We start from the raw sequence: 17,826 nt of genomic DNA, 5'->3' as shown, positions 1-17,826 counted from the left end.
TCTATTGGTAGATCTATAAAATTACAAACAATTAATTATAAGTTCAACTAGAAATTTCATTTTAAAAGTAGAAATTAAGTGAGGTGGAGGTAGCAGTGGTTCAGTGGTTAGGGATGCAGGCGTTAGGTATGGAGGTCCCTGGTTCGTACTCTGTTATGGTTTTTTTATTTTTTCTCGACATTTTTTGTACACCTTTTATATTCCGTGGTGACTGCTCTATCAAGACACACGGTAGTGTGTCGTGCGGCCCAAAAAGCCGACGTTCCACACGGTGAGTATATTAACACAAAGAAAATGCAATTTTCACACCTATGTAGCTCTGTGATCCCTTATCCGATTGGAACCAAATTTGCTGCAGAATTGCTGACAAGATAGGGAAGTCTACATACCAAATTTGAAGAAAATCACTCAAGCCATTTCCGAGATACGAGCGAACAAAATTTCATTTTAATTTCTTCGTTTTTTTTCCTTTATCTTCATTTGCACACTTCGCAAAATCCACCATAAAACACGAATGAGTGCTCGGATTGGGCTGAAATTTGGCACATTTAAAGGGATCATTATGGCAGATCTCAGTACCAACTGTGGTAGGAATCTGATGAACATTCACGGAGTTATGACCTATTATTTGTGTAAAATAAGGTAGAAGGTCTGTCACGCCTATAGGGTAAACCCCTTTGAAGAATGAGTTGAAAATTGATATGTAGATGGAGTAACCATCGTAGGACCGCTTTTTTGTGATTTGAAAGGAATCAAGATAAGACCATGGAGATATGACACAAAACCCAACCTGAGTCAAAATTACGTGATTGATTTTTATGAATAAAAAAACTGTTAGTTTTCACATCTACCAGGCAAACCGCTTAGAGCAATGAGCTGAAAATCAGTATGTAGCTGGAATAATCATCATAGAAAGTCCTTGAAGTAGTACAGAAGAATCAAACTACAAACCACTGAGTTATGATTTGAAAGGAAACTACGTGTAGCAAATGCGAGATCGAGATACTCTAATAGAGCAGTCACCTTAATAGAGCATTCAGCTACGTTTATAACTTACTCCATTATAGAATTATGTTACATTGCAAGTTATTCTGTAGGGAATTCAGCTACAAACGGTTAATCTGATAGACAATTCAGCTACAAACAGTTAATCTGATAGACAATTCAGCTACAGGAAAGTAACCCTGTAGAGAGTTCACCTATAAACAAGTCACCCTGTAGAGAGATAGCAAGTTCAGCTACAAAGAAACTACCATGTAGAGAGTTCAGCCAGAAGAAGTCACCTTGTAGAGAGTTCAATTACAAAGAAACCACCGTGTAGAGAGTTCAGCTACAAACAGATCACCCTGTAGAGAGTTCAGCTACAAACAAATCACCCTGTAGAGAGAATCCTGTAGAGAGTTCATCTACAAGCAAATCACCCTGTAGAGTTCAGCTACATTTCAAGTCACCCAGTAGAGACATCAACTGCAAACCAGCTATCTGAAGGGAATAACTGACATGTAATAAATGTATGGATTATATATATATATAATTTATACATTTACTGATAAAATCTGAATTAGTTAAAGTATTTAAAATCTCCTTCATCTTTTTCTTCTTCCTGTGGTAAAGAAAAAAAGATAGGTTAAAAAAGTCCCAAAGCCAGCCTATTGGGGTATACAAATACAAAAAGAAGTGAAATCTAATTCAAAACAGCCAAGCTGTAAAAAAAGAGTGCGGCCCTCAGAAAGGCTATGGTGAAAAAAGATGTGAAATCCAAGGTGGCAACTAAGAAATGGCTGTGATGGTAGGTTAATGGTAAAAAATTTAATAACGACAATTCAGGTGAATTTTGTGTCATTTAGTCTTGGCACAAAATTCTACTGAATTGTTGTTATTAAAATTTTTACCATTAACCTACCATCACAGTCATTTCTTGGCCGCCACCTTGGATTTCACATCTTTTTTCACCATAACCTTTCTGAGGGCTGCACCTTTTTTTTCACAGCTTGGCTGTTTTGGATTAGATTAGAGTATCTCGATTCAACAATTTTACATTTGTTTGGTTTTTGCTTTATAACTTTATCGCTGTAACTCTATTGCTAATCAAACCATCAAAAGGCACTGCTACAATGATCAGCCTATCTATGCAACAATTTTCAAGTTATTCTTATACACCGGTTTAACCTGTAGCCGTGACAGAAGTTAGATTTTTTTTACGTGAATAAACACTCATAACTCCTTGGATATTCTTCAGATTCACAGCAAACCTGGTACGTGAATCCACCGTTACACTTTCTTCATTTGTGCAAAGATCGAGGTACATGTAATTGAGTTACACTTTGCATTTTATAGCAATTTTTGCAAAGTGTGCAAAAAGAAACCAAAGCCCCCGTAGCCCCCATATGGCATAAGAAGAAAAAAATGAAGAAATTAAAATGAAACTTTGAACTTCCATATTTTGTATATGGCTGTTGCAAATTTAATCAAATTTGCTGTGTGGTGTACCTTACCTGGCGGACAGCTATAATGCAAAAATGGTGTGCTTTGGAGAAGGTGCCATGGAGCTATGCACATGTGAAAAAGCTGTTTTCTTTCTTCCTGTCAATATACACATGGTGTGGTGTGCCGGCTTTCTTGGCCGCACAACACACTACCTGCGTCTTGATCACTGAGACACTGCCTCAGTTGTCACAATGTTAGCTATGCAGGTGTGGTCACTTAATTTTACCTATAGTTTCATGCATACCCTATACTTATTAGAGATTTGCAGCTACCGATTTGATTATTTGCTTATTAATCTATAGAACATGTATGTACATAGTCATGCTTTTATTAGGCATGCGTAACTTATCCAAGACATTGTCAGGAAGCAGAACATATTCTTGCGAGCCAACCAGTGCACATTAACCTATAATTTCAAACATTAGCATTGGTTTTCAAATACTGTATATTAACTACTGTACATTCAAAATAATTTGCTAAGCATTGTTGCATGTTGGACTAACTCTCACTTGAATACAGCTGCAATGGTGGTAAATTCTATTGCCTTCTTGTGGTGGAAATTAACTGAAATATCTGCAATCAGGAGATTATGAACTGTATGTCCAGGAAACAACAATCTTTTACCACAATACTGCACTTCAACCAGCAAACCTTTAACCAAAAGTATTGGTGGTTTGATTGGTGAAGTATAATTGCCATCGCTGCATCATTCAGACACGATTTCAGAGTCCAATAAAGGGTTTTCATCCACAAAGACCAAATCAATGATAGCCAAAACTTCCTCACACCACAGTAGTAGTTGCCCATTTTCAAAAAGAAGTCACATACCAAGTATGGCGAACTTCTGAGCTTGCTGGTGAGCCTGGTATTGGGTAATGATAGCCCAAAATGGTACCTATATTTTTATCACTTGATCTTAAAAACTATAATTCTTGGTGTAAAACAACTTTAAGATTCATAACATGTAACTACCACCAAGATAGTTTTATTAAAAATAAGTAATAGGCATTTACACTGAAAACTTCAGGCACACGTGATTTCCATCATCATGGTGATTCAACATGTGATCTCTTGTCTAGCATTTTTGTAACAGCCTTAAATTTTAACCATTGGTGTATAGTAACACGACTTTGGCTTTTGGTGCCATAGCAATGTAAAGCACATGAGCCTTAAGTTTATTATTTACAGTTTCTAACAACGAAACTCATGGTGTTAGTTGTATGTTATGGATCTTAAAGTTTTATGACAAGTATTATGGTTATAAGTTGTTGGGAGAGCAAGCGATGAGAAAAAGGTGCTGTTTTGGGTGATTTCTACCCAATACCGGGTTCACCTAAATGATTAGCTTGCACTTTAACCTAAACCATACTTGGTACATGACTTCTTTGCTGATGGCTGACTACTATTATCATTCGTTTATTGGTCTTCATGAACAAAAACCCTTTATTGGACCCCAAAATCTAGTCTAAATGATACAGCGATGGTAATCATGCTTCACCAAACAAGCCACCAATCTTTTTGGCGAAGGTTTGTTCACAGAGGAAGGTTGAAGCGCAGTATTGTGAGAAATTATCATTGCTTCCGGGAGTTACAGCTCATAATCTGATTTGCAGATATTTCGATTGATTTCCACCTCATGAAGACAATAGAATTTACCATCACTATATTCAAGTGAGAGTTAGTCCAACATGTAATAGCAGTTAGCATTATTTTGAAGATGTTAAACTTTTACAATATCGGTGGAATACAATAGCACAGTCTGCACATTACAGTAACAAGGGAAAGAAATTTATTGACTAACACATCCAATTACTTCTTTGGTGTCTCATGACATGTTTGTGTATACAATAAAAATGCATGTCATGTAGATGAAAGTGCTGACAAATAAAGTAAACTTTAATGGTAAAACTGTACATGATTTACATACATACACGTACTGCACAATACCTTTTAAAACATTTCCAAAAATGTTCTCAGGTACAGTGTACATTTGTACCTGAACATTTGCCATGAGGAAAAGCACAAACTTACACAACATAGCCTCAATTTATGTACAAATACATGCATGCGTACACATTGCATACTAACATATAATATGTGTGTGTGTGCGTGTGCGCATGTACTGTGAGTGTGCCTGTGTCTGTGTGTGTGTACACGTCTGTGTAAGTGAGTGTAAGTGTTTGAATGCATACACGCGTGCCATACTGTATACATACAAACACATACGTATATAACACATACATAATCCATTGCTAGTTTTGTTGCATCAGTTGTATCATCAAACTTATAAATCTTCATTGGAAATAAATAAAAGTCCACATAAATACATTAAATAACAAGAAAGAATTAAAATTCCATGTTATCACAATTAAGGTGGCAGCTACCTGATTGCCCATGTTAAAGTTTAAGAAAACATAAGTAACCACTAAACATGTTATTTTATAGCTTGTGGCTTCCTGTGATGTAATCTAATCAAAACCAGCCAAGCTGTAAAAAAAGGTGCGGCCCCCTAAAAGGCCATGGTGAAAAAAGATGTGAAATCCAAGGTGGCGGCCAGGAAATGACTGTGATGGTAGGTTAATGGTAAAACTTTTAATATCGACAATTCAGGTGAATTTGGTGCCAAGACCAAGCGGCACAAACTTCACCTGAATTGTCGTTATTAAAATTTTTACCATTAACCTACCATCACAGCCATTTCTTTGCCGCCACCTTGGATTTCACATCTTTTTTCACCATGGCCTTTTTGGGGGCCGCACCTTTTTTACAACTTGGCTGTTTTAGATTAGATATCACTTCTTTTTGTATTTGTATACTGCAAAGCTGGCCTATGGCTGGCTTTGGGGCTTTTTTTAACCCATGTGTTTTTTCTTTACCACAGGAAGAAGAAAAGAACTTAAAGAAGATTTTTAATATTTCAATTATTTTTGATTTTATTAGTAATTATACAAATTATATACATATATTTATTACATGCCAACTATTCCCACAGGATATTTTTTTGCAGCTACTGGGTGACTTGAAATGTAGCTGAACTATCTACATGATGGTTTCTTTGTAGCTGAACTCTCTACAAGGTGACCTCTTCTAGCTGATCTCTCTACAGGGTGATTTGTTGCTAGCTGAACTCTCTACAGGTGATTTGCTTGCAGCTAAACTCTCTACATGGTGGTTTCTTTATAGCTGAACTCTCTACATGATGGTTTCTTTGTAGCTGACCTCTCTACAAGATGATTTCTTCGAGCTGAACTGTCTACAGAGTGATTTGTTTGCAACTGAACTCTCACAGTCTACATGATTTCTTTGTAGCTGAACTCTCTACAAGGTGACTTCTTCTAGCTGAACTCTCTACAGGGTGATCTTTTTGTAGCTGAACTCTCTACAGGGTGATTTGTTTGCAGCTGAACTCTCTACATGATCATTTCTTTGTAGCTGAACTCTCTACAAGGTGACCTCTTCTAGCTGATCTCTCTACAAGGTGATTTGTTTCTAGCTGAACTCTCTACAGGTTATTTGTTTGCAGCTAAACTCTCTACATGGTTGTTTCTTTGTACCTGAACTCTCTACATGATGGTTTCTTTGTAGCTGAACTCTCTACAAGGTGACTTCTTCTAGCTGAACTCTCTACAGGGTGATTTCTTTGTGCCTGAACTCTCTACATGATAGTTTCTTTGTAGCTGAACTCTCCACAAGGTGACTTCTTCTAGCTGATCTCTCTACAGGGTGATTTGATTGCAGCTAAACTCTCTACATGGTGGTTTCTTTGTAGCTGAACTCTCTACATGGTGGTTTCTTTGTAGCTGAACTCTCTACAAGGTGACTTCATCTAGCTGAACTCTCTACAGGGTGATCTTTTCGTAGCTGAACTCTCTACAGGTGATATGTTTGCAGCTGAACTCTCTACATGATGGTTTCTTTGTAGCCGAACTCTCTGCAGGGTGATTTGTTTGTAGCTGAACTCTCTACAGGGTAATTTGTTTGTAGCTGAACTCTCCACAGGATGGTTTCTTTGTAGCTGAACTCTCTGCAAGGTGACTTGATTGTAGCTGAACTGTCTAAAATATTAACTGGTTGCTGCTTAACACCTTACAGCATAACTTGCAATGTAATAGAAATCTATAATGGAGTAAGTCATGAACTAGGTGAATGCTCTTTTAGGGTGACTGTTCTATTAGAGTATCTCGATCTCGCATTTGCTACGCGGAAATGGCTTTGGAATCATAAGTCAGTGGTTTGTAAACCGATTGTTCTGTACTACTGCAAGGACTTTCTACGATGACTATTCCAGCTACTTACCGATTTTCAGCTCACTGCTCTAAGCGGTTTGCCTGGTAGACGTGAAAATTATTGGTTTTTTTATTCACGAATCTCGATCGCACAATTGTTACACACCTTAGGTTTCATGTCATATCTCCATGATCTTAATTTTGATTGTTTTCAAACAACCAAAAGGCACTCCTACAATGGTTGATCTATCCACAAACCGATTTTCAACTCATTCCATTAAGTGGTTTATCCTGTAGGCGTGACAACAAATCGATATTGTTTTACGCGAATAATTGATCATAACTCTTGTACCATTCAACGAATCTGCACCAAATTTGATACTAGGATTCGTCGTTGGACTCCCTTTATGTGTGCCAAATTTCAAGGTGATCGGAATACGTGTTTGTGTTTTATAGCAATTTTTCAAAATGTGCGAAAAGACAAAGAATAAGAAGAAGAAAAAAAGAAGAAATAAAATTGAACTTTTGGGCACTCATATCTCGGAAATGGCTAAGGCGATTTTCTTCAAATTTGGTATTTGGGGTGGCCTACCTGGCGGGCACCTCTGCAGCAAAACTGGTTCCAATCGGATGAAGGAGCATGGAGCTACAAAGGTGTGAAAAGCATGTTTTCTTTCTTCCTGTCAATATTTTTTTTGAAGATATAAAGAAAATAAGATTAGAACATACAAATAAAAAGTTAAACAATTAATCAAAAACTGAGTCTCTGATTGCACCAAGGCCACAGAAGCACTTTTGATGTAATGACCTTGTGAAGATCGCGCTCCTCTAATGCACTGGATTGCTGAACGCAACAAACAAAATGACAATCTACATCTAATCCATCCTAGTACTGTGACATAAGGGTCATTCCATTTTTCAGACAATAAACTCGCCAATCACTTGTAAAATACACTGGCTTCATGGCCCATTCCTCTGGAAGCAGAGAACACTAGAGGGGTAAAAGAACTGTGTTCCACTTCACGGATTTGCAACTCATAAGCTCTCTTCTTTGTTATTTCGTGTTTCCTGTAACATGACTGAAGGGTGGTTCCACTGTTGGATGGTGCAAGTGGGTTAAAAACTCTGACGTCCGTATAACATTTTTCATAACGACCACCCCAAAATCCATTCATGGCAATGTCCAAGCATGCGCCATCCTGAGTGTTGGCAGTCTTCTGTTGAAACCTTTTATCACTTAGAGGCTGCAGACGAGGCTCAACCTCCACATCATGGCACACTTCAGATAATAATTCAGCTGTGATATCCCTCACTTCGTTGTGGCGTATTGAAGGGAATCCATCCTTTAGACAAGATAGGGCATGATCAACAGAAAAGTTGGTACCACACGCACAGTGGGAAGGTGTACGAGAGGGCATCCAGCCATACCTCAAAGCAAGGGCATCATGAAAGGCAGTCTTGTGTAGGGAGAAACCATGTTCCTGCACAGGTAGGGCAGTGAGCCAACTAGAAGCACCCTTTTCCTGTGCTAAAGTAACAGCCCACTGAATAGTGGGAGTAAGCTTAGATAATAGTTCCTTACAAAGAGAGGACAAATTGATAGTCTTTGATTGTTTAATTTCAAGCTTACGGGAGTACAGACTACAATGAGTATCGGCAGTATAGCCAAAATTCTGTGATAAAATGAGTGATCGTAAGGGTGCTGTGACATACATTGAAGCAGAAAACTCAATAGATGATAAAGAATCAGGTGCAACAATGCCTAGACCACCAAATATAGTTGGAAGGGCAAATAGTCAATATACCTACGGTGTGGCGTGCCAGCTTCTTTGGCCGCACGACACACTACCGTGTGTCTTGATTCATACCCAGCTGGTCCGCATGAAATAATGTATGTTAATAATTCATGCACTTTGTAATAATGCAAAGAAAATCCACTCTTTGAAAGTGTCTGCAAACTGTATTGAGCAACAGATGGCACCGTTCAACAGGTAAAGTGATTATTACACCATTCATATTTACACACAGTAAATGATAAAAACAGTTTTACAAATGGGAGAGATGCTGATCTCCTGCACCCACTTCTAGTGTTTCTTCTACTCCCACAGCTACTTTTCAAGTAGTCAGCATTCTGCTCACTTTACATAGCCCTGAACTACACTCCTTGAGCCAATGATAAGGATTTGTTTTCTACTGGTAAGCAAGTGCAAAAAAATTTTTTACGACTTTGTCCAATTTTGCACATCACAACTTTTACCTGTTGCTGACAAGTATCATTATACTGCCAATATCTGAGCTGCCCTTGAGCAAGTTGACACTGGAGGAGGAATTGCTAATTTGGCAGAAGAAATGATCAAGACAAACGGTAGTGCTTCGTGCGGCACAAGAAGCCGGCATGCAAAACCTGTGAGTATATTGACAGGAAGAACGAAAACGTAATTTTCACACCTCCGTAGCTCTGTACTGCCTTGATGAAAGATGACAATTTTTGCTGTGGACACTCCCTCCAATTTCAGAACACCACATCCCAAATTTGGGCGAAATCACATCAAGCATTCCCGAAATATGCGACTTCAAACATTTCCTTACTTTCTTCGTTTTTTTTTCTTCTTATTTTTCTTCCCCTTTTCGCACACTTACAAAAACTGCTATAAAACGCGAACGCCATATCCCATTGCCTTGAAATTTGGCTCACAGAAGGGGGGTATAAAGGAGCATCTTGGTACCAACTTTGGCTGGAATATGATAAACAGACAAAGAGTTATGAGCAATTATTCACGAAAAATAACACCAATATGTTGTTACACCTACAGGGTAAACCGCGTATGGGAAGAAGCTGAAAATTGATGGATGAATAGGTTAAGTATTGAACCTCAAACATTTTGTGGTTTGAAAGAAATTGAGCTAAAAACCAGGAAGATACAACAAAAAACCAACAGTGTGTAACAATTATGCAATCAAGATTAGCTATTAAAAAAACGACTGCTTGCCACACCTATCAGATAAACCGCTTGGGGTAATGCTTTGAAAATCGCTGTACAGATGCTCTTTAATGGTGTAGAAGAATCAGACTTAAAGCCACGGAGTTATAACACGAAATCCAACTTGGTGTAGCAAGTGCGAGATCAAGATACTCTACTAGAGCAGTCATCCTGTAGAGAATTCAAGAGATGAGCTAGAAACAAGTAACCTGTATAGAGATCACCTGGAAACAAGTCACCCTGTAGAGAGATCAGCTACAAACAATTCGCCCTGTAGAGAGATCAGCTAGAAGAAGTTACCTTGTAGGGAGTTCATGCAACTATGGAAAGAGATAGTTCAGCTAGAAGAAATCACCTTGTAGAGTTGAGCAACAAAGAAACCACCATGCAGAGAGTTCAGCTACAAACAAATCTCCCTGTAGAGAGATGAATAGAAGAAGTTACCTCGCAGAAAGTTCAGCTACAAAAAAGAAACCATCATGTAGAGAGATCAGCTACAAACAAATCTCCCTGTAGAGAGATCAGTTAGAAGAAGTTTCCTTGTAGAGAGTTCAGCTACAAACAAATCACCCTGTAGAAAGATCAGCTAGAAGAAGTCACCTTGTAGAGAGTTCAGTATCAAAGAAACCACCATGTAGAGAGTTCAGCTATAAACTAGTGACCTTGTAGAGATAAAAGCTAGAAGAAGTTCATAGTAGAGAGTTCAACTACAAAGAAACCATTCGTAAAGAGCTCAGCTGCAAACAAATCACCCTGTAGAAAGATCAGCTAGAAGAAGTCACCTTGTAGAGAGTTCAGCTGAAAACAAATCAACTATAAAGAATTCAGCTACAAACAATTCACCCTGTACAGAGATCAGTTAGAAGAAGTTTTCTTGTAGAAAGTTCAGCTACAAACAAATCACCCTGTAGAAAGATCAGCTAGAAGAATTCACCTTGTAGAGATTTCAGCTACAAAGAAACCACCATGTAGAGAGTTCAGCTGCAAACAAGTCACTCTGTAGAAAATTCAGCTACAAACAAATCACCCTGTAGAAAGATCAGCTAGAAGAAGTTACCTTGTAGAGAGTTCAGCTACAAAGAAATCACCCTGTAGAAAGATCAGATAGAAGAAGAGTTACCTTGTAGATAGTTCTGCTGCAAACAATTCACCCAGTAGAGAGATCAGCTAGAAGAAGTCACCTTGTAGAGTGTTAAGTTACAAAGAAACCACCATGCAGAGAGTTCTGTTATAAAGATCTAATCCAAAACAGCCAAGCTGTAAAAAAAGAGTGCGGCCCTGAGAAAGGCTATGGTGAAAAAAGATGTGAAATCCAAGGTGGCGGCCAAGAAATGGCTGTGATGGTAGGTTAATGGTAAAAATTTTAATAAAGACAATTCAGGTGAATTTGGTGCCGCTTGGTCTTGGCACAAAATTCACCTGAATTGTCGTTATTAAAATTTTTACCATTAACCTACCATCACAGCCATTTCTTGGCCGCCACCTTGGATTTCACATCTTTTTTCACCATAGCCTTTCTCAGGGCCGCACTCTTTTTTTACAGGCTGTTTTGGATTAGATTTCACTTCTTTTTGTATTTGTATACCCCAAAGCCGGCCTGGATTAGATTTCACTTCTTTTTGTATTTGTATACCCCAAAGCCGGCCTATGGCCGGCTTTAGGGATTTTTAACCTGTCATTTTTTCTTTACCACAGGAAGAAGAAAAGATGAAGCAGGGTGATTTCTTTGTAGCTGACCTCTCTGCAAGGTGATCCTTCTAGCTGATCTCTCTACCGGATGACTTGTTTGTAGCTGAACTCTCTACAGGGTGATTTGTTTGTAGCTGAACTCTCTACAAGGTAATTTCTTCTAGCTGATCTTTCTACAGGGTAATTTGTTTGCAGCTGAATTCTCTACAGGGTGATTTGTTTGCAGCTAAACTGCTGAACTCTCTACAATGTAACTTCTTCTAGCTGAACTCTCTACGGGTGGCTTGTTTCTAGCTGATCTCTCTACAGGGTGACTTGTTTCTAGCTGATCTCTCTACAGGGTGACTTGTTTCTAGCTGAACTCTCTACAAGGTAACTTCTTCTAGCTGATCTTTCTACAGGGTGATTTGTTTGTAGCTGAATTCTCTACAGGGCAATTTGTTTGCAGCTGAACTCTGTACATGGTAGTTTCTTTGTAGCTGAACTCTCTACAATGTAACTTCTTCTAGCTGAACTCTCTACAGGGTGACTTGTTTCTAGCTGATCTCTCTACAGTGTAACTTGTTTTTAGTTGAACTCTCTACAGGGTGATTGTAGCTGAATTCTCTACAAGGTAACTTCTTCTAGCTGATCTTTCTACAGGATGATTTGTTTGTAGCTGACTTCTCTACCGGGCAATTTGTTTGCAGCTGAAATCTCTACATGGTAGTTTCTTTGTAGCTGAACGCTCTACAATGTAACTTCTTCTAGCTGAACTCTCTACAGGGTGACTTGTTTCTAGCTGAACTCTATACAGGGTGATTTGTTTGTAGCTGAATTCTCTACAGGGCAATTTGTTTGCAGCTGAACTCTCTACATGGTAGTTTCTTTGTAGCTGAACTCTCTACAATGTAACTTCTTCTAGCTGAACTCTCTACAGGGTGACTTGTTTCTAGCTGAACTCTCTACAGGGTGACTTGTTTGTAGCTGAACTCTCTACAGGGTGATTTGTTTGTAGCTGAACTCTCTACAAGGTAACTTCTTCTAGCTGATCTTTCTAGAAGGTGATTTGTCTGTAGCTGAATTCTCTACAGGGCAATTTGTTTGCTGCTGAACTCTCTACATGGTAGTTTCTTTGTAGCTGAACTCTCTACAATGTAACTTCTTCTAGCCGATCTCTCTACAGGGCAATTTGTTTGCAGCTGAACTCTGTACATGGTAGTTTCTTTGTAGCTGAACTCTCTACAATGTAACTTCTTCTAGCTGAATTCTCTACATGGTGACTTGTTTCTAGCTGATCTCTCTACAGGGTGACTTGTTTCTAGCTGAACTCTCTACAGGGTGATTTTTTTGTAGCTGAACTCTCTACAAGGTAACTTCTTCTTTCTACAGGGTGATTTGTTTGTAGCTAAATTCTCTACAGGGCAATTTGTTTGCAGCTGAACTCTCTACATGGTAGTTTCTTTGTAGCTGAACTCTCTACAATGTAACTTCTTCTAGCTGAACTCTCTACAGGATGACTTGTTTCTAGCTGATCTCTGTACAGGGTGACTTGTTCCTAGCTGAACTCTCTACAGGTGATTTGTTTGCAGCTGAACTCTCTTACGTGGTGGTTTCTTTGTAGCTGAACTCTCTACAATGTAACTTCTTCTAGCTGAACTCTCTACAGGATGACTTGTTTCTAGCTGATCTCTCTAAAGGGTGATCTGTTCGTAGCTGAAGTCTGTACAGAGTGGTTTGTTTGCAACTGAACTCTCTTACATGGTGGTTTCTTTGTAGCCGAACTCTCTACAAAGTGACTTCTTCTAGCTGATCTATCTAAAGGATGACTTGTTTCTAACTGAACTCTTTACAGTGTGATCTGTTCATAGCGGAACTTTCTACTGGGTGATTTGTTTGCAGCTAAACTCTTTGCATGATTGTTTCTTTGTAACTGAACTCTCTACAAGGTAACTTCTTCTAGCTGATCTCTCTACAGGATGACTTGTTTCTAACTGAACTCTCTACAGTGTGATCTGTTCATAGCGGAACTTTCTACTGGGTGTTTTGTTTGCAGCTAAAGTCTTTGCATGATTGTTTCTTTGTAACTGAACTCTCTACAATGTGACTTCTTCTAGCTGATCTCTCTACAGGATGACTTGCTTCTAACTGAACTCTCTATAGTGGATCTGTTCATAGCGGAACTTTCTACTGGGTGATTTGTTTGCAGCTAAACTCTTTGCATGATTGTTTCTTTGTAACTGAACTCTCTACAACGTAACTTCTTCTAGCTGATCTCTCTACAGGGCAATTTGTTTGTAGCTGAATTCCCTACAGAATAACTTGCAATGTAATATAACTGAGTAAATTGTACATGCAACTGAATGCTTTATTAGGGTGACTGTTCTATTAGAATATCTCGATCTCGCATTTGCTGCACGTAGTTGCCTTTCGAATCATAACTCAGTGATTTGTAATCCGATTCTTCTGTACTACTGCAAGAACTTTCTATGATGATTATTCCAGCTACATACAGATTTTCAGCTCGTTGCTCTAAGCGGTTTGTCTGGTAGACACAAAAACTAATAATTTTTTTATTCATAAAAATCAATCACGTAATTTTGACACAGGTTGGGTTTTGTGTCATATCTCCATGGTCTTTATCTCGATTCCTTTCAAACCACAAAAAGGTACTCCTATGATGGTTGCTCCATCTACATATCAATTTTCAACTGATTCCTCCAAGGGGTTTACCCTGTAGGCGTGAAAGACCTTCGACCTTATTTTACGCAAATAATCGGTCATAACTCCGTGAATGTTCTTCGGATTCCTACCAAAGTTGGTACGGAGATCCGCCTTAATGAACCCTTTAAGTGTGCCAAATTTCAGCCCAATCTGAGCACGCATTCGTGTTTTATGGCGAATTTTGCGAAGTGTGCGAAATGAAGATGAAGAAGAAAAAACGAAGAAATTAAAACGAAATTTTGCTCGCTCGTATCTCAGAAATGGCTGGAGCGATTTTCTTCAAATTTGGTATGTAGACTCCCCTAACTGGGGAGTCTACAGTCTCTAGCAAATTTGGTTCCAATCGGATAAGGGATCACAGAGCTACATAGGTGTGAAAATTGCGTTTTCTTTCTTCCTGTTAATATACTCACGGTGTGGCGCGCCGGCTTCTTGGGCCGCACGACACACTATCGTGTGTCTTGATATGTATTATCTAATCAAAAACAGCCAAGCTGTAAAAAAAGGTGCGGCCCCCATAAAGGCCATGGTGAAAAAAGATGTGAAATCCAAGGTGGCGGCCAAGAAATGGCTGTGATGGTAGGTTAATGGTTACATTTTAATAACAACAATTCAGGTGAATTTGGTGCCAAGACCAAGCGGCACAAAATTCACCTGAATTGCCGTTATTAAAATGTAACCATTAACCTACCATCACAGCCATTTCTTGGCCGCCACCTAGGATTTCACATCTTTTTTCACCATGGCCTTTATGGGGGCCGCACCTTTTTTTACAGCTTGGCTGTTTTTGATTAGATATCACTTCTTTTTGTATTTGTATACTGCAAAGCCGGCCTATGGCTGGCTTTGGGGCTTTTTTAACCCATGTGTTTTTTTCTTTACCACAGGAAGAAGAAAAGAACTTAAAGAAGAATTTTAGTACTTCAATTATTTTTGATTTTATTAGTAATTATACAAATTATATACATATATTTATTACATGCTCATTATTCCCCACAGGATTTTTTTTGCAGCTGATCTCTCTACTGGGTGACTTGAAATGTAGCTGAACTATATACAGGATGGTTTCTTTGTAGCTGAACTCTCTGTAACAGGTGATTTGTTTGCAGCTAAACTCTCTACATGGTGGTATCTTTATAGCCGAACTCTCTACATGATGGTTTCTTTGTAGCTGAACTCTCTATAAGCTGACTTCGTCTAGCTGAACTCTCTACAGGGTGATTTTTTTGTAGCTGAACTCTCTGCAGGGTGATTTGTTTGCAGCTGAACTCTCTACATGATGGCTTCTTTGTAGCCGAACTCTCTACAAGGTGACTTCGTCCAGTTGATCTCTCTACGGGGTGATTTGTTTCTAGCTGAACTCTCTACAGGGTGATTTTTTTGTAGCTGAACTCTCTACATGGTGGTTTCTTTGTAGCTAAACTCTCTACAAGGTAACTTCTTCTCTACAGGGTGATTTGTTGTAGTTGAATTCTCTACTAGGTGGTTTGTATGAGGCTGAACTCTCTACATGGCGGTTTCTTTGTAGCTGAACTCTCTACAGAGTGATTTGTTTGCAGCTGAACTCTCTACATGATGGTTTCTTTGTAACTGAACACTCTACAAGGTGACTTCTTCTAGCATGATTTTTCTACAGGATGAATTGTTGTAGCTGAACTATCTACAAGGTAATTTCTTCTAGCTGATCTCTATACAGGGTGATTTGTTTGTAGTTGAATTCTGTACAGGTGGTTTCTTTGTAGCTGAACTCTGTACATGATGGTTTCTTTGTAGCTAAACTCTTTACAAGGTGACTTCTTCTAGCTGAACTCTCTACGGGGTAATTTCTTTGTAGCTGAACTCTCTATATGATGGTTTCTTTGTAAATGAACTCTCTACAAGGTGAATTCTTCTACCTGATCTCTCTACAGGGTGATTTGTTTGTAACTGAACTCTGTACAAGTGCGTTTTTGTGGGTGATCTCACTGCAGGTTGATTTGTTTGTAGCTGAACTCACTAAAGGGTGATTTTGCTTGTAGCTGAACTCCTTGCATTGTATCTAGTTTCTAGCTGATCTCTCTACAGGGTGATTTGTTTGTAGCTGATCTCTCTACAAGTTGATTTGTGTGTAGCTGATCTCTCTGCAGGTTGATTAATTTGCAGCCGACCTCTCTACAAGGTAATTTGTTTGTAGCTGAACTGTCTATAAAGTGATTTATTTGTAGCTGATCTCTCTGCAGGTTGATTTGTTTTAGCTGAACTCTCTACAGGGTGATTTACTTGTAGCTGAACTCCTTACATTGTGACTAGCTTCTAGCTGATCTCTCTACAGGGTGATTTGTTTGTAGCTGATCTCTCTACAAGTTGATTTCTGTGTAGCTGATCTTTCTACTGGTTGATTTGTTTGTAGCCAATCTCTCTACAAGGTAATTTGTTTGTAGCTGAACTCTGTACAAGGTACTTTTTTGTAGGTGATCTCACTGCAGGTTGATTTGTTTGTAGCTGAACTCACTAAAGGGTGATTTGCTTGTAGCTGAACTCCTTACATTGTGTCGAGTTTCTAGCTGATCTCTCTACAGAGTGATTTGTTTGTAGCTGAACTCTCTATAAGGTGATTTATTTGTAGCTGAACTCCTTACATTGTGTGTAGTTTCTAGCTGATCTCTCTACAGGGTGATTTGTTTGTAATTGATCTCTCTACAAGTTGATTTGTGTGTAGCTGATCTCTCTGTAGGTTGATTTGTTTGTAGCCGATCTCTCTATAGGGTAATTTGTTTGTAGCTGAACTCTCTATAAGGTGATTTGTTTGTAGTTGATCTCTCTGCAGGTTGATTTGTTTTAGCTGAACTCTCTACAGGCTGATTTGTTTGTAGCCGATCTCTCTACAGGGTAATTTGTTTGTAGCTGAACTCTCTACAAGTTGATTTGTGTGTAGCTGATCTCTCTGCAGGTTGATTTGTTTGTAGCCGATCTCTCTATAGGGTAATTTGTTTGTAGCTGAACTCTCTATAAGGTGATTTGTTTGTAATTGATCTCTCTGCAGGTTGATTTGTTTTAGCTGAACTCTCTACAGGCTGATTTGTTTGTAGTTGATCTCTCTACAGGGTGATTTTTTGTAGCTGACCTCTCTTCAGGGTGATTTGTTTCTAGCTGATTGCTCTACAGGTTGATTTGTTTGTAGATGAACTCTCTACAGGGTAATTTGCTTGTAGCTGAACTCCTTACTTTGTGTCTAGTTTGTAGCTGATCTCTCTACAGGGTGATTTGTTTGTAGCTGAACTCCTTACATTGTGTGTAGTTTCTAGCTGATCTCTCTACAGGGTGATTTGTTTGTAATTGATCTCTCTACAAGTTGATTTGTGTGTAGCTGATCTCTCTGTAGGTTGATTTGTTTGTAGCCGATCTCTCTATAGGGTAATTTGTTTGTAGCTGAACTCTCTATAAGGTGATTTGTTTGTAGTTGATCTCTCTGCAGGTTGATTTGTTTTAGCTGAACTCTCTACAGGCTGATTTGTTTGTAGCCGATCTCTCTACAGGGTAATTTGTTTGTAGCTGAACTCTCTACAAGTTGATTTGTGTGTAGCTGATCTCTCTGCAGGTTGATTTGTTTGTAGCCGATCTCTCTATAGGGTAATTTGTTTGTAGCTGAACTCTCTATAAGGTGATTTGTTTGTAATTGATCTCTCTGCAGGTTGATTTGTTTTAGCTGAACTCTCTACAGGCTGATTTGTTTGTAGTTGATCTCTCTACAGGGTGATTTT

At 38.7% G+C, this 17,826-nt stretch overlaps 1 protein-coding gene across 2 annotated transcripts in view; it reads right to left on the bottom strand.

Moving 5' to 3' along the window:
* LOC136250691 (kinesin-like protein KIF21A) overlaps nt 1-17,826 on the bottom strand; it is a 465,334-nt gene that overhangs the window by 25,536 nt on the left and 421,972 nt on the right. For both annotated transcript variants that reach the window (XM_066042921.1, XM_066042922.1), the window contains exon 40: nt 4,729-4,779. In XM_066042921.1, the coding sequence (XP_065898993.1) occupies nt 4,729-4,779 (51 nt within the window). The remainder of the gene's footprint in view (nt 1-4,728; nt 4,780-17,826) is intronic.

The sequence above is a fragment of the Dysidea avara genome, chromosome 3, assembly GCF_963678975.1.
Source record: "Dysidea avara chromosome 3, odDysAvar1.4, whole genome shotgun sequence".
Taxonomy (NCBI): Eukaryota; Metazoa; Porifera; class Demospongiae; order Dictyoceratida; family Dysideidae; genus Dysidea; species Dysidea avara.
The sequence above is the reverse complement of the archived record's forward strand: the minus strand, read 5'-3'. Positions and strand labels throughout refer to the sequence as shown.